Consider the following 23,743-nt stretch of genomic DNA (forward strand, 5'->3'; position numbering starts at 1 on the left):
CTATATCATATGAAGATGAGGGAACTGGAACACAGAATGGTTCAGTAATTTGCTCAAAGTAACAGAGGTAACAACTAAGTAGCCGTCCAGATTTGCATGGAGGCTCTCCATGGACCATATGTGCACAAAGCGTATCATCTCAGTATACAATCAACTGAAGGTCATACCATTAGTGCTGGCAGGACTTAGAGGTTATCTCAGTTAATCACTTCATTTTACAAGTGAAGAATGTAAAACCCAGGACAGTTATATGATTTGCTGAGGTCACAAAGCTAGTGAGTGGCAGAGTTAAGTCCAAGTCCTCTCATTATATTCAGCATTTTCCATACAGGTTAGATAAAGATCTTAACTGTTGTCTCAGAGATAAATTATGGAAGAACCTTGTTATGTGTTTTTTCATGAGATTTTTGAAGAATGGTAAGTTTAGCATTCACAAATCCACTTTTCAACTTTTTTTTTAGGTGTTTGATGTTGTCCACATAATTAAGGATGGTAAAATACAAGGATAGAAACCAAGCAAGAGAGAAGGATTAATTTCACTCATTAATCTAATTGTGTTCTTTACTGGTTGCTAAAAACAAATTTCATATTCACTGATTTTTTTTTTAAATGAACCTGAAGGTTGGCCCTTCAATATCCTCAGGACCTTTTAAAAAAATTAACTGGAATGGGAAAAGAAAGAACATCAAATAGTCAAAATGGTGATATTGTTAATGTAGATTCTTCCTCCAGGAGATGCAGATTACCCTCTCAAGGTAGAAGCCTTATCCACCTCTTTCTATATATGGATCCATGAGATCACCCAGAGTGTTAGTACATATAGTTCACAATGGAGCATATAGTTTCCATTGGTCACTTCTCCCTCTTTCTGTTTGACAGTCATGCTCCTTTTCTGGCCATGAACCTCTTGAATAATTTTTATGATGCCTTCATTGCATAGTTTGTCATAGGTAGCATGTAGCTTCTGCTTGCAACCACCATAACTCTATTACCCTTGGGTGACACTCCACTGGCATTTTTCAGCAGCTGCCCTGTTCCATGACTCATAACCACAGTGCATCACTTGGGAGAATATGGCTGTCAAAAAGATGGCCTTTCATTTCAAGGAGAAGCTCGGGCAGTTAAAAGCACTGTATAGTTTCCCAAAGGCAAGCTCTACTGTTCTACTCCATCTGTTCAATAGCTAATGTAAAAAAAAAAACAACCCACTGACTAATTTAAAACATTACCATTAAAACCCATTGAAATACACCAGTTCAGTGATAAACTGCAGCTTCAATAATGATTGTCTTTTTTGCTTTACTCTAGTAAATCAGGAGGAAATTCATCATCCAGTTTGGGTGACATAGTACCTAGTTCCAGAAAATCTACGCCTCCATCATCTGGTAAGTAGGTACTGGGATGGACGACTATATGATATAGTCAGTATTTTGGGGGATAACTTAACCTTATTTTATCTGTTAATTTTAATTAATCTCTCTGTGTTGGAGTACCAATATCTTTTAAAGGACCTTTTTAACTTATTTCCACCTCCTTCAAGAATCATCTGAAGTCCTCTCTTCTACAGGAAACCTTTCCTCTAAGACTACTCCCATTTTGTATTGTATATATCTCTTTTGTGTGTAATTCTTTGTGTGTTTTCTCTTAGAAGACTGTGAACTCCTGGAGAACAGAGATTTATTTTTTGCATTTCCTTCTCTCTCTAGCATTTAGCACAGTGCCTATCATATAGTAAGTGCTTAATAAATTCTAGTTGACTGGTTTGCTGATGAGAAAAAGCATTGCTCTTATGGAAATATGTTAGGGAAAGGACATGGAATGGGAAAAGTAATTGACAATCATAAATATTACAGAAAAAACTGAAGAGTCAATAAATAAACTTACTTAAAACCATACTGTAATTATCTAGATTATTTAGCTCAACAAATTAAAGCTAATGAGTCCAAAGTTTTAACTCAACACATTGTTAGACTTTAAGTGTTACTTAAAAGAAAAAAAAACAACTTACAACCAGAGATTGCATCATTTAAACCTGCCTGTCTGGTCAGAAATGTGTTTGATTGTTCACAAGAAACCAAGAATAGTGTGGGTGGCTGAGCCTAAGCTATCAACACTTCTATAAAAACAACTCATCAAGTATGAAGAATATTTCCTGATAATGCTAAAAATTGGGAGCATAACTAGAAGTAGAGCATGTAGAAATTTCTACTGTGTTCATCACTGACCTGAATCTCTTGTAACTGTAAGTCCACATAAATTGACCAAATACAGACCACTGTCCTTGGTGCTATAAATTGGTGCAAATGAAGCTCTCAAGAAGGTTTGCTATCTAATTGAAGAAATAAATTCAAACCATGGAGAATGACAGGCACAAAAAACATAATCACAGGTATTTCAGAGATACATCTAATAGTGAGAAGGATAAAGATTTCAGAGAGGATCAGCTAGTACAAAAATATTTTTGGAAGAAACTATTCTTCCTAGAAGAATAGCAGGTGTGGTGGTTTGGAAATAAAAGACATCATAGCAAGTGTAAGAAAGAAAAAGTTGATTTCTTTGGCTAACACTATGAGTACAGTCTAGAGTGGAACATGCCATGATAGAAATAAAAAAACAGCGTATTGGTGAAACACTTCAAAGACCATTGATGTAAGAGAGTCAATTAAAATTATGAAAAAATATGGACATAATAACACTAAAGAATTCTGATTCAGAGTATTATTATGTAGGACAAATTGGAAGTGAAAATAGGTTGAGAACAGGCGTCTTAGCAACCATGTGGAAACACTAAGCAGATTATGAAATTATAAAATTGAGCAACAGGTTGCACTAACCACTGTGTCCTAAGAATAGCTTTTCCCCAAACAATGCCATTGATAACATCTAGATTCTTAATTAGAGGCTTTATATTTTAGTCATAGAATCATAGTGATGTAATTCTTGGATAACAACATGATTTTTACATCCATCCCCCATTAACAGTCATGATTTTACTATCAGCTCTTTTCTGAAATTTTTGTCTCCTACAATTGTCTAACATGCTACTCTTTTGCTTAAATAGTAAGGAGTAGGCAAAGGAAATTCTATCTGAATGTGATTCTAATAGGGAGAAGTGGCTAAAAAAGTTAGGTGACCACTTCCTCATAATATTAGGATAGGAAAACTTTCAGTTTTAGAAGACCACGGAATGGGGTTGACCCCCAGAACCAAAAACTTTAAAAGGAAAGCCAGTTTTGGAGATCTAGGAAGCTCTTAAGTCACAAAGAAAAATCCCTTTAGTGAAGGAAAGAAGGGGGAATTGCCTAAAGTTACCTAAAGAAAAATTGTGGATATACAGAGCAAACTCATCAATGAAAAAGGACAGTTAATGAAGTATGGATATAAAAGTGTGGCATGACGTGGCAAGAATTTTACCAGTGTTGCTTTTTTATCTTGAGTTTTCCCTTTTAAATTAATATTTTTAAGAAAATATGTTTTAAGGGGCAGCTAGATGGTGCAGTGCATAAAGCACCAACCCTGGAGTCAGGAGTACCTGGGTTCAAATCCGGTCTCAGACACTTAATAATGACCTAGCTGTGTGACCTTGGGCAAGCCACTTAACCCCATTTGTCTTGCAAAAAAAAAAAAAGAAAATATATTTTTCTCCCTTTCATTTTTTTCCGCTTTGGAAAAAAAGGAGGAGAAAACCTAGCTCCTTGTAACAAATATGCATGGTCAAACAAAGAATGAACTAAAACTAGTGAAGGCTATTTTTTTAATCTGAAGATTTTTAATAGACTGCAAACTCCAGTATAAGTTAATAGTTATGATTTAGTTGTCAAAAAATGTGCAATATCAGGGGGTATTGAAAGTGTCTAGGACTGAACCTACTGTACTTTACCCCACTCAAGGCTATAACAGAAATATCATGCTCAGTTTTGGGCATCATCTTGTAGTAAAGATGCTGATAAGCAAAAGGAAAACTGACATGGTAAATAGCCTACCATATGAGATTAAGTTGAAGGCAGTAATGGTGCAGATGAGATGAAAAGATTCAGAGTAGTAATATGTTACATTTTCATTCTGGAGTCCAGTATTCCAATTGCTAAGCATCCTACATCTCCATATTTGTTCAATGAGCAGAAGCCATTCTATTCTTTTCCTCTGCTCCAAGAAAAGTCTCCATAGGAGATGGAATGTGAAGTCTCTTAGCCACGTGAAGAGGAAAACACATCAAGCATTTAGAATTCATTGTTACTATTTTCAAATGAAACCCAACTCACACACAAGAGCTGTATGAGCAATCTGAACAAAGACTTTAAGCTCTAACAAATAAACTGAAAACTTTTTTTTCAACATCTAGGGTTCATGGAAAGGGATGAGAAATCATAGTTAATTTGACCATACTAATTTGTGGTCAGTCATCTAAACAATATCACAACTGAACTGTTAGTTTCCCTAATATAAAAAAAGAGTTATAATCTAGAAATTTAGAAATATCAAACTCAGTGCTGCAAGTGGCCCACAAATCTCCTGAGACTGACCCAGCTTAAAACATAATTAGGAAATTGCTTAACAAAATAAATTAAAATGCCATACAATATAGGTAGCATTAATTTATGGAGTTCTAATTCAATATGCAGCCCACAGGGTCCCATTTTTATTTGAGTTTGGCACCACTGATCTAGACAGCATCCTAATTGATTTGATTCCTTAATCATGATGGACAGTTCGAACCCTGTTTTTCTACCTATGCATAAGATAGATGCCAAATAAATGTTAACTAAAATTAACTTAGACTGGGGGCAGCTAGGTGGCTCAGTGAATAGAGCACCAGCCCTGGAGTCAGGAGGTCCTGAGTTCAACTGCGGCCTCAGACGCTTACTAATTACCTAGCTGTGTGACCTTGGGCAAGTCACTTAACCCCATTACCTTTCCCCCCCCCAAAAAAAATTGACTTAGACTCTCTCCCTCTCTTGTTTCTGTTGTTTAGACTTCTTACTTTCACAAAATATGAATGGTTAATAAATATTTACTCTGCTTGGTGTTTTCCCAACCACATATAAATGAGGAAGTGAAATCATTTGGGAATTTACCATTTGGGGGCAGGCTTTCCTCTTTCTTCCCTGTTCAGGAATAATAAAATGCTGAACCTGAGTTTGTAAGCAAAATTACAAAAACACTACATACAAAATGGCTACAAGAGAGAGTAAATGAAAAGAACAGTCAAAAACTATGAAAACTGAATGTTGTTAAATTATAATGAATGTTGTAAATGGCTCATAATTATAAAAACTTAGTCCAGAGTGATTAAAAATAGCTTTTTGATTAATTAATTAACTTTTCTGCAGGAAAAAGGATGCTTTTCCCTAGAGCTAAAGGCCCCAAAATGCAACAGTGTTTAGTCTTATATGCAGTTTGAAAGACTTTCTCCTCCCCTTCAAGCCAGTCATTGGTCTGACTCATCAGGGTTACAATCTATTCAATACAGCTACCCCATACTATTCTTTTTTTTTTAGGTTTTTGCAAGGCAAATGGGGTTAAGTGGCTTGCCCAAGGCCACACAACTAGGTAATTATTAAGTGTCTGAGACCGGATTTGAACCCAGGTACTCCTGACTCCAGGGCCGGTGCTTTATCCACTACGCCACCTAGCCGCCCCTACCCCATACTATTCTTTAATATGTTTTCCACACCCTGGTCATTATACTGATGAGCACAGGAGTGTGTATGGTAATATGTATGGACTTCATTAAGCAGGTGCACTTAGAGGATAGGGACGCCCTAGGTCAACCCTTGACTAGTTGGAGCTAGTTTTTGACCACCCTCGGTATAAGGAGGTTTAATGTCAGGTTAGTAAGGTCAATGTTGCATCGGGGACATTTTTTTTTCTTACACTCACTGCACAAAGACACAACAGCCACAGTCAGACCCCCAATGACTGAGGTCTTTGTAGTGGTGTGTGTGTGTGTGTGTGTGTGTGTGTGTGTGTGTGTGTGTGTGTGTGTGTATTTTAAACTAACAGTCTCCACTTAAATTTTGCGGAAACCAAATACACTACATTCCTCATAGTGAACTAATTTAGTCCCATGGAAAAGATGTGAGACCGCATCTCCCTCCCATCTTAGCAGAGAGAAAGGGTCAGTGGGTATGAAACACTGCATAAAATATAAAGACTGTTTTGATGTATTGGTTAGTTTTTCCTGTGGTATATGGGTTTTTCCCCCTCTTTTGTTCTTTGTTATAAAGGATGACTGGAGGTGGTAGACTGAAAGATATAAACAATGTTAAAAAGAAGATAATGATAATATTTATTAAAGATGATGTTTTCAGCCATATCATGGCTACCTCCTTTCAGCATCATACATTATTCAAGAGGAAACCTTCCACCCTAGGAGGAAAAATTTGCCTCCCCTCATATACATATGCATCTACAGTGCTCTTTCACTTTTACTTGAGAAGCACATTCTCAGACCATTTTGCCTATGATTAGGATTTACTCTTGTTTTTCCATTCACTTCCTACTTAGCCACATGGTAAGGGATACAATTGATTCCCTAAAGTTGTAATGGGAGAGAATCATTTGATAGCCATCACAATTATTAAACCAAAAATTAAGACAAAACCTCTCAAATTGTTTCCTAGAACTCAAAAGGGGTAGCTCAATGCTCATCCTATTTGGAGTGGAATCTGTCCTCCAGCTGGTTACTACTAAATATTAAACTACTTTCTACCCAAAAACAAGATTCTGTTCTTTGTTCTCTGTTTCTTATATATATCCTGGTTTGGTATGAAAGGTTATGTATAAAATATTGTACTATTTCTCTATAACTACAGATAGCCTTCTAATGTTCTAATATGATGTTCTTAGAAGAGGTCATTTCCCGATAAACAGTAGATGATCTCTACTAAAATATGTGAGGTGAGGGATGAACACCTCAGAAAAGAAAAACAAAACACATTGCATTGTGGTGGAAAGAGTATTGAAGTCAGAAGGACTGGATTTGAAATCCTGTTCTTCCACTTAATACTTAATAGTCATGGGCAAGTCACTATTTGTAAAACAAGTATATTAATACCTGTCCTACTTATCTTAGGGTTCTCCTAGGATTGAAATGCTGGTAATGTGAATACACTAGAAAGGCCTTAACAATTATAAGATTTCAGTATATGAAAGCATTGAGTGAATAATAACCAAAAGTTAACAGCCCTGAGTTTTAATGCAGATTCTCAGTAACTAACTTTGTGTGTTTGAATAAGTCATTTAACCTTAGAGAGCCTCAGTTTCCTCAACTGTACAATGAAGAAATTTGATTCTGAGCTTAAAGGTGCCCACTGTTATCTGATTCTGGTATGTAAGATAATATGATGTCTTTAATAGAATTCTAAACTTGGAGACAGGAAGATCTAAGTTTGAATCTAGCCTTAGACATGTAATAGCTGAGTGATCTTAGGCAAGTCATTTAACTTCTTTTTCTTCATCAATAAAATAGAAATATTAATGGCATCTACATCCCATGACTGTCATGACAATCAAATAACATAATGAATATAATGTCAGTTATTGTTATTGGATAATAGCTATCATTTTTAAAAAGCTTTTCTGAACTGTTAGATTATATAATCATAGCATTATTTGATTATATAATCAAAAAAAAGCATTTTGAACTGTTAGATTATATAATCATAGAATAGAGGACTGGAAAAAGCCTCCATTTAACAGATAAAGAAACTAAGATTCAGAGTTTTGTGACTTTCCTAAGGTCATCCAGTTAAATTACTAGCAAAACTAGACCTGGAACCATGATTTCTTGACTATAAATTCAATTCTCTTTGTACACCATACTATCGATTCATTCCTATCTTCCCCAGGCTGATGTCATTTAACTTCATTAAATCGAGTACTTTCCCCCCTTCCTTTGCCATTTATTAGGCCTGTCTTCATTTCCATAGATCATCTTGTTATCACTCCCCTCCCTTCCATCCTGTAAAACCTCTTGGGATATTTTGCTACTTATTCTATGAGTCCTTCAGATAACTGGAGTGAAAACTTCCCCTTTTCTGTGGCCTTCAAATGCCTGTTGCATTTTCTGAAGACCCACTGGTTCTGGTTCTGTTCCAGAGCAAAGTAAGGGAGTGCCATTTATGGATGGAAGGTTCCTAGTGTTTTTGTACTTTCTGCAATGTGTCCCTTGAAGAAATCAAGTGACACATTATTCTGAGGGTATGGTACCAGAGATACAATGCCACCTTCCAAACAACACTTAACATGTCAATCTGATTCTAAAAATACCCTGTCTTTGCGGGTGGCTTTAGTCCAAGGCTTATTTAATTGTTCAAACAGATACTTTGAAAGTATATTTGAGTTTTGTTAGATGTGTCTACTTTTGCAGTCCTTAAATGTTTTTGCCTCTTAAGTTTTATCTTGTGTACTATGTGGAGCCTCCGTGATAATTCTTTGCCTTCGGGTAATTTTGGTCTAATTCCATTTTATTTTTATTTTCCTTATAACCTGTTTTTCCTCTCTTGTCCATCTGATGATTTTGAATTGTTTGTCTGTATATAGCTATAGACATAGATGCTACTGGCTTAGATGCAGAAGAAAATGATATTCCAGCCAACCACCGCTCCCCTAAACCCAGTGCAAACAGTGTAACATCACCCCACTCCAAAGAGAAACGAATGCCCTTCTTTAAGAAGGTAACATTGAACTTCCGAACTCCTACCTGTCCACCTGCTCAACTGCCACTGCGCCACGTTTCTAGTCCTGTTGACTGTCTGTGTCCTCTTACAAGCCAATAACACGCATGCTCTGTTATTCTTTATTTCTTTTCCATGCTGCTGTAGCTAAGCAGAAACAGAAATCGGTAAGTTTACATTGACATAAGCTGTGTTTATCCTGCCACTGGCATCATTAGCATTACTCCCCACAATTTCATTAAGGACAATCGTTCTAGTACTGAGAAAGGGACCTATCAAACAGGTAATTGAGTCCATGCATTTAAAACCAACTAAGTTCAGTGAGTGACTCAGTGAACACCATTACAGTACTTATCCTTTTTGATGGAATAATAGACCACCAAAGGAAGTGATGGAAACATCCAGAGACATCAAATACTGACAAATCCCCATAATGCACCTCTCTAGTGCATGCTTATTCTGTCTGTCTTTGTCTTTCTTTTTTTTCCAGATTTTTAACATAATCAAGCATATTAAAACAATGACTAGAATCTGATTTGTGATATCCAAATACATAGCTTGTACTAAAAAAAAACCTTCAATTTTTAATTTAGTCAGTATTTAAACTTCTAATCCACTAGGTGCAAAATCTGCAGATGAACAAGACCAGTGGAAAACTGCAGGCTTGTTTTGGCGGTTTACTGTGAGTTTTTCCTATTGTCATATATAAATTCTCTCCCAATGTTCTTGCCTTTTCCATCGGTCAGATTGCAGCATCCCATCTACTGGACACTGGGTCTAGCTGTCTCCTTGGGAGCCTTTGCCACTGGCCAACCAAGGTGTCAAAGAACTATGTGATTGTCTCAGACCAGACCAGAGTCCATTTCCAGTCAGCAGGTTTTGCAGCTTCTGAGAAAGGCTGCCTACTTTTTCCTTTTTTTAGGAATCCCCTAATTCCCATTCCTTCCCTTCTTTTACACACCACCATCTGTCCTCACTGTGATAAATATGACAGTGTTCCTAGGCTGGCAAAAACAGTGGGTGAATTCTAGAAGAGGAGTGTGCAGTAAATAAATTTTCCTCTGCTCACCCTCCTCTCCCAACCTTCTCAGAAGGTTGGACTCTTCTTTCCTGGGAATGAGTCTTCTGCCTTCTGCATCCAGAGCTCAGAAATAATTACATTGTGCTAGGTCCCGAACTGCAAGGGTTTTTTTGGTTTGTTTGTTTTCTATATAATTGCCAGTAAATAACTGAAGACAACAGACTGCTGACTGGTATTTTCTCAGAATCCCCCCAAAAGTGCTTAAATTAAAGTAACTGGATCTCTGTATTAATTACAATAGTAATTTAAAAAGAAAAACTATAGCAAAAGAATGACCCAATCCCTTTACACAGAGATTCAAACAGAAAAGTGGTCAAGTCTTTGTGATCTCATGTTGGTATCCCTTCTGAGGTTTTCACCAAAGTCATCAGTTGTATAGTTGAATAGAAACCTAACAAGTGAATGCCACTAACCAAAGGAGCACTATCACTCCTGGATTCAAATCCCACCTCTGACAACACCTCCCTTTATGGTCTTGGGTAAGTCACTTAAACTCACTGGATCTATTTTCTCATTTGTGAAATATCAGAAATTGGACTCAAAGGCCTCTGAGGTCTCTTCCATTCCAGTGGTACAACCTTGATCTTCACCTGATCATCAACAACCCATAGCAAATAGATTAGAATCAGTGATCAAAGGATGACCAGAGCTTCTGGTCATATTGCTTCATCTATCCCTATACCTCCAAATCGACCCCAAAACCTTTTTTAAAAAAAAACACTTCATCGCTATTTTTGCCCGTGAAAAAATGTATACCAAAAGAGAGATAATAGAAAAAGGCAGCTGAAAATCGTTGGTTTATTTTAAAATTAGAATTTAAAGTACCACTATTCCATCAAATAAGGTAATTTCTGTATCTACCCTATTATTTATTAAGTAGCTGGTTGAAGACTAGCAATGGATAGTCCTTTGCTAGTTGACAGTCACAAAACCAAACCAAAATAAAACAAAAGAAGGAAAAAAAGCAAAGATTTATTGCATCAGACACTGACCCCCTTAATTAAAGACTTAGAATTTCTTTGGACTGTTACTAAAATGCATGCATCAAACTACATTCCCAATCTCAAAGGTAGAAACAATCTCTTGATGCTGCAGAGTTACAAGGACGTGGCTTCCATTTTGAGCCTGCACCTGCATTATATAAATAAGTTTGTTCATATGCTTATGATGCCTTGGGCACCGGTACTCATTCTTCTTATGTTATCAATTATGTGGTGAACTTTTATGTAGCACTGCAGAAAAAGAGAGTGATTTGGCCGTGAGGATGTTTTCTGTCCGTGTCTTAGATGGCTTTAGATTGGTGCTTGTGTGGCATTCTGTGCTGTCACTGTATTCATGTTTGTCTTGGTTTTTTACCTTGTTCTTTAAATATTGTTTATTTATATAATATTCTTTACTTTGTTATGTTTCTTTAATTTTACCTGGAAACTTGGTAAACATTGAGACAGTGAAAAATGGTAGCATAGTAGTACTTGGCCTTGTGTTCCCCCTTCTCTGGAATATGTATGTTATGGTGATTTTTTCCAGATTGGTGCATTTGTTCTGAAGGTGCTTTTTAAAATTTCTGAAACAAACTTCAGGAGCCAGAAATATTAATTAATATGATTTTAATAAGGCAAAATAAATTATTTGTATAAGTTAAGAAACTTCCTTGAGAAACTAGATTAAAAAAATAAATTCATAAACCTTTCCTATTTGAGGATTAATTTAAAAAATGCCCAGGATAATTTAAAAGACATTTTATTTTTGTCCATAACTTTTTTAAAAAAATGTTAATCCTATAAGCATCCTAATATTGCAAGAATATGAAGACAAAATCAAAAATCTGCCCCTGCTTTCAAGAAGCTTATTAGATAAGTATTTACATGAAATTTTGAAAACATAGTAACTAAAAGAATAAGAAAATGTTTCCTGTTGGAGATGGCACATGAGATTCAAATTAATTTCCTCTTATTAATTTATTTATAGTAATTTATAAATCAATAGATGCTTTAAATTCAGAAATCTTAACAGCATCTTCTTGGCATCGGATGCTGTATTTATTGACTCTAAATAAAACTGCCCAATCTTTGACCAGTTTTATGTCTCCTGTTATAGAAATATCTCTTTGACACATAGTCAATGGTATTACCCATCATCTTCTGGCTATTTCCTTCATCTTGAATTTAGCAGTTGAGTTATGCCAATGATCCAATTGATTTTGTAACTGGCTATCTCTGTAACTCTCCACCCCACTCCACCTCCCCCCTTTTTTTCCTGCAGAGAGAGTTTGAGTCAGCTTTATAATATAGACATGCCTTAAATTCAGCTGCAAAATATAGACATGGTTAGGAAGGCAGCATAATGCTGTGGAAAAAACATTGGCTCCAGAGTGAGAGGACCTGGTTTATTTAATATCCTGCCCAGATGCTTAATGACAATGTAACCTTGGATAAATCCCTTAATTTCTCTGAGCCTCCGTTCCCTCCTTTACTTCTGTGATCCTGTGATTATAAATCCTTCCCTGATAGTATGTTAGGTACAGAAAGAAATTATAATATTGCTCAGTTGATGAAAGTACATGAAAACAGAAATGAACTCAAGTGCTTCCACCCTTTGAATTTTGGATTTTTTAGCTTGCTAATATTTTTAAAGCCCATATATGTCATATATTTAAAAACATGAATATATAGCTACTATTCATTTATTAGAAATGACATCTGGACAAATTGGCTTCTTCATGGAAGTAGACATGAGGCTGTGTTGCCTACTGTTTAGAGAACTAGTAGTCAGAGCTGGATTGGAATTCTGCCTCAACCCACTCTGAGGTGTTACAACTTCATAGCCCTTTGGGGCAGTTCTCTGAGACTATGAGTTGCAGAGAAGATGCAGCTTACATTAGTAGAGAGAGCTTCTTCGTTCAAGAGTTCCTGATAGCAAAGAAATCACAGGACTATTACCTTATCCCTATTCTTATAGAAATAGACAGTAAAATAGATGTTTATAGTTATTTTAAAAGGAATTTGTGGGCAGCTAGGAGGCTCAAAGGATAGACCACCCACCCTGGAGTCTAGAGGACCTAAGTTCGAAGCTGGCCTTAGACATTGGCACTTATTAGCTGTGTGACCCTGAACAAGTCACTTAACCCTACCCAAAATAAAATAAAATAAAAGGAATTTGTAGTTTATTTTTCTCCACGAAACAAACAAACAAAAAGACTAAAAATCTTTTTCACCCTTACTTTATTGAGTCATTTTAGTCCCAATATTCTGGACTATTTCTATTTTTAATACAAATTCACAATCCTATTCACCTGCAATGGCAATTTTAAAAAGATTTCCTAAGCCCATCCCATGCTTCCCTGCACTCTTTCTACCATGTCCCCTGGTTCTATCAGAAGCAGCACCTTCTTCTAGAGGAGTCTGCCTTTGAAGAAGTCAGATTACCTTGTCTGGAGAGAGGCAAGGGAATTGCAATAGTTTCAAGTATAGGAAAACTTCAGAAAATAAACTCACACCTTAGACTGAGTTTATTTATAGTACAGAAAAAAAAATCTGGAAAATCAGCGCCTCTTAATATTCCTCTTGGTTGAATTCCCTGAGAAGTGAGTTAGAGACTTATAGAAAAATTGTAAGTATCTATTTCCCTGCTAAGGTTCTGAAAGCTTCTTCCCTCTCTGCAGACAGAGCACATTCCTCCTTATGATGTGGTGCCTTCTATGCGACCAGTAGTGTTAGTGGGGCCTTCTCTGAAGGGCTATGAGGTAAGTGACTTCCACAGCATGTCATGTTTTAAAAAAAAATTACACATGAAACCATAAATCTCTTATGTACACCTTGCTATTCCTTTGAAATAGTTATGTAAATATTCTTCCCTTCTCCTCACTCTCACCCTAGAGATGGCTATTCTACAACATTAGCTTCTCTTAAATTAGCATCTTACAGCAGGTAAAATTAATCTTTTCCTCAGCCTCTCCTCCCAATTTTTGAACTTAGATGAATCTGCAATTATTTTAATATTATTTTGAGCTGTTGGTATCTGTAAATGAGTATTTTTAGGGGGAGGGCAGAGGGATCGTTACTTGGACCATGTATTCAGCCAGAAACAAAATTAGTAGTGTCATGAAACAAGGAGAGATGAAACAGTTCTTGTCATGAGACCATTTGAAGGAGCTAGAGCTATGTGGTATAGAAAGGATTTGGGGAGAACATGAATGATCCACAATAAATACCTAACAGGCAGCCAGATGTTGCTTCTTCTAGAATAGCTTGGGATTCATTGCTTTCTGGGGATCCTTATTTTGATATTCTCTCATTTTGTGAATCTAAGGTAAATGAACCATTTACAGATAGATTAGAAATCATGTTTTATTTTTTTTTATCAAGTATCAGAAATGGAGAATGATACCCTTCAAATTATACCATTTTTCCAAATATGAATCTATAATTCTTAATAAAAACAGTTGGGTTTTTTTAGCACAGCCAGTGATGTTTTTCATACCTTAATTTGTTGGCTTTGCTTATTTTTAGGTGACAGATATGATGCAGAAAGCACTGTTTGATTTTTTAAAACACAGATTTGAAGGGCGGTAAGTAAATTAGCATACATTGTTATTTTCTTATTTATTTCATCTTTGGAAATGTCAAATAGAAGCCCGGGGAGGGGAGGGGTAATGGGGGGGGGGGGGGAAGAGATGCATATATTAACATGATGAGGCTCTGGGTGTACATAAAACTGCTCTCTGAAACCAAATGGGTTCCAGGATATAGCCTTCCTTAGCAGAGAATGTCTTCCATCCAGTTGCCAAAGTAATATTCCTAAAGTAAAGATCTGACCATATCAACCCCCTTATTCAATAAATTGCAGTGGTTCACTTTACTTATAGGATCAAATAAAATAAATATATTTTTGGTTTGGCATTCAACACCCCCTGCAGTCTGAGCCCTTCTTACTGTTCCAGTTTTTTCTTTTTACTCCCACTCCCATACTCTGCCATCCAATGATGTTGGTTTCTGCTGTTTCTCATGTAAGAAATGCCATCTTGGGACAAGTAGGTGATGCAGTGCATAGGGTACTGGCCCTGGAATCCAGAGGACCTGAGTTCAAATGCAGCCTCTGGCATTTTAATAATTACCTAGCTGTGTGGCCTTGGGCAAGTCACTCAATTCCATTGCCTTATTTAAAAAAAACCTACAAAAAAAAACAAAAGATACCTTAAGAAATGCTATCTCAGGACAGCTAGGTGGTGCAGTGGATAGAGCACCAGCCCTGGAGTCAGGAGGACCTGAGTTCAAATCCAGCCTCAGACACTTAATAATTACCTAGCTGTGTGGCCTTGGGCAAGCCACTTAACCCAATTTGCCTTGCAAAAACCTAAAAAAGCAAAAAAAAAAAAAAAAAGAAGATATGCTGTCTCCTGATTGGCCATTTTCACTGACTGTCCCTGATACCTGCAGTACTTTCCCTCTCCTTCTCCACCTCCTGACTTCCTTCAATTACCAGCTAAAATCCTATATCATGGCCCATTCCCTGGTACCAGATTAAAATGCATTTGGGAAATATTTAACAAACTCAATAAAGACATAATAAAAATAGATAGTGTTGCTTTAGGGTTTTCTAAGTCAGTATGCAGCTGCAGGAATCCTTATGTACAATTTTGTGGCTCCTTCTTCTACTTTCTCTATTTCCATTTCTATTTTCATCACTCTTCTGCAAAAAGCATTTTCTGTGGCCCCTTAATGGTTCCACCTCTCCTCTATTGATTATCTTCAATTCATCTCATATATATATATATCTTTATATATATATATATATCATATATATATCATATCATATATCATATATATATATCATATCTTTATATATATATATATATATATATATATATATATATATCTTATTTATATAGAGTTGTTTTTGTGTGAGCTAGACTGTGAGCTGTTTGAGAATAAGAACTATCTTTTACCTTTTTTGTATTCCCAATGCTTAGACAGGGTCTGGGGCATAGTAGACAATAAATGTTTAAGGGATGTAGCTCTTCTATCAATCAATTAACAAATCTCTCAGATCCAGGCTCTCTCTTCATCTGGAAAATACAAATAATAATAGTAATACTTGTATTACCTGCTTCAAGAAGCTACTATGAGAAAGAGCTTTGTCATCCTTAAAGGAACTCCATAAAGATTCAGTGTTATCATTCCAGGAGTCCCCAAGGTTATTCCCATTCATCCTTTATCACTGGAGCAGGAGGAAAGTCATCAGATGTAGCCTTTGAATTTAAAACAGGAGGATGGGACAAGGGAACCTAGCATCATGAGGACCAAATTTTTCTCTGCATTTTCACTATGAAAATGCCATTGCCCCTATTCTCTACATTCTTGTCTCCTCCTTGTCAGCCATCATCAGAGAAGAACTGGAACCAGATTGTCAGATTAGCTGTATCAGTAGGGGTCAAGAGTTCCCTATTATACTCTTCATTGGATAATTTATTCTTTTTTATACTTTTAGGCTGCCATTTTAAAATAGGGTAGAATGAAAACTTTTTTCCCACAGTTCCAAAATTAGGGAATGGCAGAGAATGAAGTTCTTTCAACACAGTTCAAGAAAGGGACACAATCAGGAAAGGAGTGATGTATTTTTCAAGGGGGGGAAAATACATTTTTATCATCTAAGCCTACTTTCCCTAACTCTTCCAATTTTAATTTTCCATAACTTCATGAAATGATTTATTACATGTCATGCCAAGGACCATTGCCTCTGGCTTTTTGGAAGCCTGGCTAAGACTGAGAGGTGTGCCTCTAATCTTTCCTGTTAGAATAAATCAGCTTTCATTTATTCATTCTCTGCTCTTTCTCTTAGTGTAGTTTGGAACAATCTATGTGAGTATTCTCTGAATACAGTTTGTCCTCCTGGAGAAGCTTTGATGGATTTTTTTTAATGTGTTAATAAATCCATTGTTTTTCTTCCACAAGTAAAGCTGCATCAAAAAGAGCAACAGAAAGAAAAGGAATGGAATCATTCTGATTCAGTTCTCATCTTTAGAAAATTGTAATCGTTACTTAGACCTGGATAAGCCCATGAATTTGGAAGGGGAAATCTCAGTCAAAGGTTGCATCCTGGTCCCATATACCAAGCTGTCAGCCAACTTGATTGTTTTCATTAAGAGAAAAATGAAATAGCAATGAAAGAAGATTAGCTAACAAAACTTTGCTGCTGACAGGGAAGAAATAACCTGTTTTCTCATCAATGAAATTACCCTGAATTATCCCCAACCTTGGAGCTAGAGGACTTTCTAGGTACTCAGGTCTATTACTCTAAATCCTGAAGCCTGTAGGACTTGATCAGCAGGCATTTGTTAAGTTATTTATTGTGTGTCAGACACTATAATGGAATTAGAAAACAAAAGTGAGTCAGTCCCTACCAGTGAGGAGCTTCCTTAATGAACAACACAGCATGTCCCTTTATGGGTCCAACCAGAATATATACAAAATAAAAACAAGGCACTTTTAAGAAGGGGAGATCTCACCAGTAAAGGATTCATGAAGAAGGACTGAAGGAAACCAGGTATTCCACCATACGAAGGTGAGGGAGGAGGACATTCCTAAGCAGGGAGGGAAAAGTTTCTAAGTGATAGTGATCAAATGAGTGTGAAAAGGACAGGAAGTGTGAAGAAGTATTCCAACGTCCCCACAGTCCCCACCCTGAAGAGTCTTTAGGGTATGAGAAAAGGTATAACCAATGCTAGAAAGGTAGATCTGGAAGATTGAGTCATCTGAGTGGAACTATATATCTGGGAGGACTCAAAAGTAGAAGGAGAGGAGAAATGTTAATGTGAGATGATGTTTCTTAATTATATAGTAGGAGACTGATGGCAGAAATCTCAATGGAAGAGTCAGGTAGGTCTGCAGAGGGACATAGGGTTTGGGGTCATTTTTTATGTAATCCAGAAGAATTGGGATTATGGGTTCAAAAGGAGCCTCTCTTCAGTAGCCCCTAATTCAGTACCACATGAAAGAGAAATGAATGAGAGTTTAACCATCCAGTCAGAGTAACAGGAATTGGAAAGAGTTCCATTGATGAAAACAAGTGAGAAAGATGTTCTCCTCATGATCCTTCTTCATGATCCATCAGTCTTACTGCAACATTTATTCCCAAATTCAATATAATTTTTCCACTGTTTCATTTATTTAATCTTTGGATGTTTAGGCTAGAGGAGAGAGTATCAAGACATGAAAATTCTTTATTTTTTGGCATCATACCTCTGGTGGCTTATTTAAAAAAGGATCTACATTAATTCTTATATGTAAACAGAGCTTTAAAAAAATCACCTTGCAAAATAGAAGAATAAAACAGGCAAACCTTCTCTCATAGGGAAAACTAACATCTGTGACTAATTAAATTCCCCAGTCCAGTGATTCCAGAGATTTCAAGAATCTTAAGTGAAATTTTTGGAATGTCTATTGAAGTATAAGAATGTGCATAGTAACCCAAAATCTTCCTAGGCCATGTATGAGGAAGTGATTTTGAAAGTCAACAAATCAGGAAAAATAGATGATATTCCAGGGTGGCTAGGTGGTGCAGTGGATAGAGTACCGGCCCTGGAGTCAGGAGTACCTGAGTTCAAATATGACCTCAGACATTTAATAATTACCTAGCTGTGTGACCTTGGGCAAGCCACTTAACCTCGTTTGCCTTGCAAAAAACCTAAAAAAAAAAAAAGAAAGAAAATAAAAGAAAAATAGATGATATTCCATGACTGCACAGTAGCTTTGCATGTCCTGAATTGGAAGGATGATATCAATGTCCCAAAGGAGTGATGCTGGCATTTCTGAGGCAACATGAACCAGTATGTCCCACAGCTGCCATCCAGAGAGTCCTTGGTCAGGTGCTCTCTCCAAAGCAGAGGCTCTGGGCATGATAGGAGAGATTATCTGCAAGCAGCTTTTATCTAATCAGAAATCTGGAGTGTTTCTGAGAGGCATGGTACAGGACACACAGGATGACAAAGAGTGACAGGGTTGTGATCTGTAGCTTTTAAGGGAATAACCCACATTGATGAGGAACAAATCTTGTGATATATGAAAGACTAGTTTTAGCTCTGAGAATAATGGTTACTATGAATTTTCTTTGTCCACTCAGAAGAATCCATTCAAATGTTGAATATTAAGTCCACCACTCTATTTCAGGGCCTCATCACCTCATGCATTGATAACTGCAAAAACTTGCCTCAAGTCTCTCTCCTCCTTCCTCCCTTTGTTCATTAAAGTCATATTCCTAAAATACAATTCCCACCATATCGCACCTGACTCAGTGAACTCCTGTGGCTCCCTTTCATTTCAAGAATCAAATCCCAAACCCTCTGTTCGATATTCATAGCCCTTTATAAGTTGGAGAACTCCTACCCTTCTAATCTTCTTATACTTTACCATCTGTCAGATATTCGGATCCAGTGACAATGACCTCCTTACTATTCCACAAACAAAACATTACATATCTGGCTGTCCCCCTTGTCTGGAAAGCCTCCTCATTGCTTTTCTCCTGCCTTCTTTGAAGTCCCATCTAACATCATATCTTTTAAAGGAAGGAAGGGGCCCTCTAGGTGGAGCAGTAGATAGAACATCGGTCCTGGAGAGAGGAAGACCTGAGTTCAAATTTGACCTCAGACACTTAAAATTCCCTAGCTGTGTTACTTTGGGCAAGTCACTAAACCCCATTGCCTTGCAAAAACAAAAACAAAAACAAATTTAAAAAGAAGTATTAAAGGGGTTTCCGAACTCCTGTTTTCTTCTTTTAAATAGTATTTTTTCAATTACACATTAAAGACAATTTTTTAATATTTATTTTAAAATTAAAATTTTGTGTTCCAAATTTTCTTCTTCCTTTCCTTCCTTTTCTCCTTCCTAGATAAGAAATCTGACATAGTAGTACATATATGTATATACTATCATGTAAAACATTTTCATTAGTCATTATAAAGAAACAGAACAAATAAAAAATTGGATAAATAAAGAAAGTGTAAATAATATGCTTTGATCTACATAGAGACTCCATCAGTTTTTCTCTGGATGTGGCTAGTATTTTTCATCATGAGTTCTTTGGAATTGTCTTGGATCATTGTATTGCTGAAAATAACTAAGTTATTCATAGTTGATCATTATATAATGTAGCTGTTGCTGTATACAATGTTCTCCTGGTTCTGTTCACTTCACTCAGCATCAGTTTGTTTTTTTAAGGATCAAGATTTATTTTATATTACTACAATAATTTTGTTATAAGAGAAAACATAACCCCCCCCAGAAGATAAGAAACTTCAAGAATAGTTAGAGAGAAAAAAAAATGCATTTCAGACTGTGTTCAGATTCCAATGGCTCTGTCTCTGGGGTGAGCTGCTTTCTTTATCATAAGTCCACCAGAGACGTTACTTCATTATTTTTTCCCACAGTTGCTATTACTAGCTGTATTCCCCTCCACTCTATTCCTTCCCACTCTCATTTATTCTGTTCTTTCTCTCCTTTCATCCTGGCCCTGTCCAAAAAAGTGTGTTGTATCTGAGTACCCTCTCCCACAATTTTCCCTCTCTTCTATCACCTATTCCCACCTTCCCTCCCCCCCATTCCCCCTTATCCCAACCCTTTCTTCTAATTTTTCTCTAGGGTAAGATAGATTTCTTCACCCCATTAAATGTGTATGTTATTTCCTCTCTGAGCCATTTCTGATGAGAATGAAGGCTCACTCATCCCCCCTTGTCGTCTCCTGTTCCACTCCATTGAAACAGCTTTTTCTTGACTCATGTGAAATTTCATGTGAAATTTCTTAGCTTCTTCTTCATCTCCTTTCCCTTCCTCCCAGTACTTTCCTTTATCACCCATTGATTCCATCTTTTTACTATATTATACCATTATATTCTGTTCTTTCCTATGTCTTGTCTATATATGCCCCTTCTAACAGCTCTTATAAATGAGAAAGTTCATATATGTTATCAATATCTTCTTCCCATGCAGGAATACAAAGAGTTCAATATCATTAAGTTCCTCATAGTTAGTCCTTCTCATCCACCCCCTCTATGGATCACCAGAGTCCTGTACTTGAAGATCAAACTTTCTGTTTAGTTCTGGTCATTTCAATAGGAAAGTTTAAAAGTCCCCTGTTTCCTTGAAAGTCCATCTTTTCCCCTGAAAGAGGATGTTCAGTTTTGCTGGGTAGTTGATTCTCTGTTGTAAACCAAGATCTTTTGCCTTCCAGAATATCATATTCCAATCCCTACGAGCCCTTAATGTAAATGCTGCCAGATCCTATGTAATCCTGACTATGGAGCCTTGGTAGTTGAATTGTTTGTTTCTGGAAACTTGTAGAATTTTCTCTTTGATTTGGGAGTTTTGGAATTTGGCTATGATATTCCCAGAAGTTTTTCTTTTGGGATCTCTTTCAGGAGGTGACTGGTGAATTGCCTCAATTTCTAGTTTACACTCTTCTAGGATCTCAGGGCAATGTTGCTGTATTATTTCTTTAAAAATGAAGTCTAGGCTCTTCTCCTGGTCCTGGCTTTCAGACAGCCCAATAATTTTTAAATTATTTCTTCTGGATCTGTTTTTGAGGTCGGTTGTTTTTCCAATGAGATATTTCACATTTTCTTCTAATTTTTGGCTTTTTCTTTTGGAAGAGTTTTATTTCTTCCTGATTTTTTGCAAAGTCATCAGCTTTCTTTTGTTCCATTCTGCATTTGAAGGAGTTATTTTCTTCAGAGAGCTTTTTTTATCTCCTTTTCCAGCTGGCCAATTCTGCTTTTTAAGGCATTCTCCTCATTTGCTTTTAAGTTTTCTTTTTCCATTTGACCTAAACTGGTTTTTAACATATTGGCTTTTTTTGGTTTTTTTATTTTTTGTAAGGCAATGGGGTTAAGTGGCTTGCCCAAGGCCACACAGCCAGAACATATTGTTTTCTTAAGTATTTTTTTGTATTTCTTTCACCAAGCTGTTGATTTGGTTTTCATGATTTTTCTGCATAGCTCTCATTTCTCCTACTAATTTTTCCTCCACCTCTCTTAATTGCTTTCCAAAGTCTTTTTTTTTGAGCTCATCCATAGTCTGAGCCAATTTTCTATTTCTATTGGAGGTTTTGGATACAGAAGCTTTGATTTTGTCACCATCTGAGTATGTGTTTTGATCTTCCATGGGACTAAAGCAATTCTCTATGGTCAGATTCTTCTTTTTCTGTTGTTTACTCATTTCTTCAGCGCAAGACTGATTTGCTGCACTTCCAAGGCTTTGGGGATTTTTGGGGGGGACACCCCACTAGGATCTTTATTCCTCCAAGGTCTTATGCTCTCTTGCCTGTGCTTTGATATGTAGATGACTATAGGCACTCCCCTCTGCCCTGGAGCTGTGAGGAAGGTCCCTACTATCTTAGTACAGAAACCCAAACTGCAACCTGGATCTGAGTGTGGGCAAACAGCAGACTCCTGCCCCCAGGGAGAGCAGAGATATTTCTGCAGTCTCCCCTGACCCCCTTACCATCTGTGGACTGTGCTCTGGAGGTGCAGACTGGTTTCTCCTGATTCTCACTGTAGGTTCTGCAGCTGGTGTTCCTCACCACACTCATTCTGATGTAGCAGAATTCTCTAACCACCCCTTCAAGTTGTTCTAGGGCTGCACTGCAACAGGGGCTTTTTCCAACTCCCGGTTCTGGTGAAACACACCTTTCCCACGCAACTTCTAAGTTATCTTAGACTGGGAAATCGTATCACTCAGTCATTCTGTAGGTTCTGCCCCTCTAAATTTGGCTAGAGTCATAATTTGACAGCTTTTGAAGTTTGGGGGGTCCCTAACCCCTCTTAATTCTGGTGCCTTCTCTCTCCATTTCCCATTTATCCTCTATGTATAGCTTGATTGTATATAATGATTTGCTCTTCATTTACCACCTTAGATTATGAACTCCATGAGAGCAAGGACTGTCTTTTTTCCTCTTTATGTATCTCTAGCACTTAGCATAGTCCCTAGAACATTCTGTAATAAGTATTTAGTGATTGACTGCAGACCCCTGTTGTACTATTCTAAGGCAATTTTGCATCTTTAAAGTCTTTATTTCTAGCATGAATAGTCATGTTTGTTTGCTTTAATATTATGATAAATATTAGGACTGTTTGCTTAGAATTTCTGAAAAGTCAGCAGATGTTATAAGAAATGGTCTACAGGTAGTTACAAATTTACTGGTCCCCAAATCCAAAGATCTAAAGTTCCAAACCATCCAAACTGTGATGATGATTCTTCAGTTGAGCTTGTCATGTCTTCTCCCATTCATGTAATCCATTTCACAAGCTCAGTTCCTTGTTCCTTTTTTTCATCCACTTTCCAGAAACCTAAACTAATGATTTTTTTTTTGCACAGGATATCTATCACAAGGGTCACAGCTGACATCTCGCTTGCCAAACGCTCAGTGTTAAACAATCCCAGCAAGCACGCGATAATAGAACGCTCCAACACAAGGTCAAGCTTGGGTAAGTTTGTGCACCAATGATAAACTTTTTCTCTTCAAACACAAATTTCAAATATTCTTCACTTTCAAGATGGCAAAGATCTCAGATGTTGCCTGGAGACAGAGAGGAAGACTTGGTGGTTTCATCTTGTAAAAATCCTCCATTTTCTAATTACTGTTAAGAACTTGTATTTCTCTAGCAGTCTGAAGTTTTATACCATGAATGCATATAAGGTGGCAGTTCAAATATTGTCAGTGCTAATTTTTGGATGAGGAAGCTGAGATTTGGAAACATTTAGGGACTTACCCAAAAATCCACACTAGGGAGTCTGTGAAGGGTGAGTCATGTCTCTCTTAGTGCAAACCAAAGTTTGGAAATAGAGTTTATCTCTTTTTCTCAGAGAGCTTGACTAACTCATCAGACCAATGAAAAGATTTCCTTCCACTTGTGAAAATACCCAGGCATTGAACAATCACAGTGGATCCTCACTTAATAAATCTAAATTAAGTGGGATGGGATGGTTTTGACTATTCT

At 36.9% G+C, this 23,743-nt stretch overlaps 1 protein-coding gene across 5 annotated transcripts in view; it reads left to right on the forward strand.

Annotated features, from left to right (window-relative positions):
* Positions 1-23,743, forward strand: part of CACNB2 (calcium voltage-gated channel auxiliary subunit beta 2) — a 416,652-nt gene that overhangs the window by 368,207 nt on the left and 24,702 nt on the right. For 4 of the 5 annotated variants that reach the window (XM_074192944.1, XM_074192947.1, XM_074192948.1 and 1 more), the window contains 5 exons: positions 1,309-1,385; positions 8,545-8,678; positions 13,421-13,501; positions 14,268-14,326; positions 23,121-23,230. In XM_074192944.1, the coding sequence (XP_074049045.1) occupies positions 1,309-1,385; positions 8,545-8,678; positions 13,421-13,501; positions 14,268-14,326; positions 23,121-23,230 (461 nt within the window). Of the gene's footprint in view, positions 1-1,308; positions 1,386-8,544; positions 8,679-9,298; positions 9,361-13,420; positions 13,502-14,267; positions 14,327-23,120; positions 23,231-23,743 lie in introns of all 5 variants that reach the window. The other variant, XM_074192945.1, reaches the window with a different exon arrangement.

Source organism: Macrotis lagotis, chromosome 7 (assembly GCF_037893015.1).
Source record: "Macrotis lagotis isolate mMagLag1 chromosome 7, bilby.v1.9.chrom.fasta, whole genome shotgun sequence".
Lineage (NCBI taxonomy): Eukaryota > Metazoa > Chordata > Mammalia > Peramelemorphia > Peramelidae > Macrotis > Macrotis lagotis.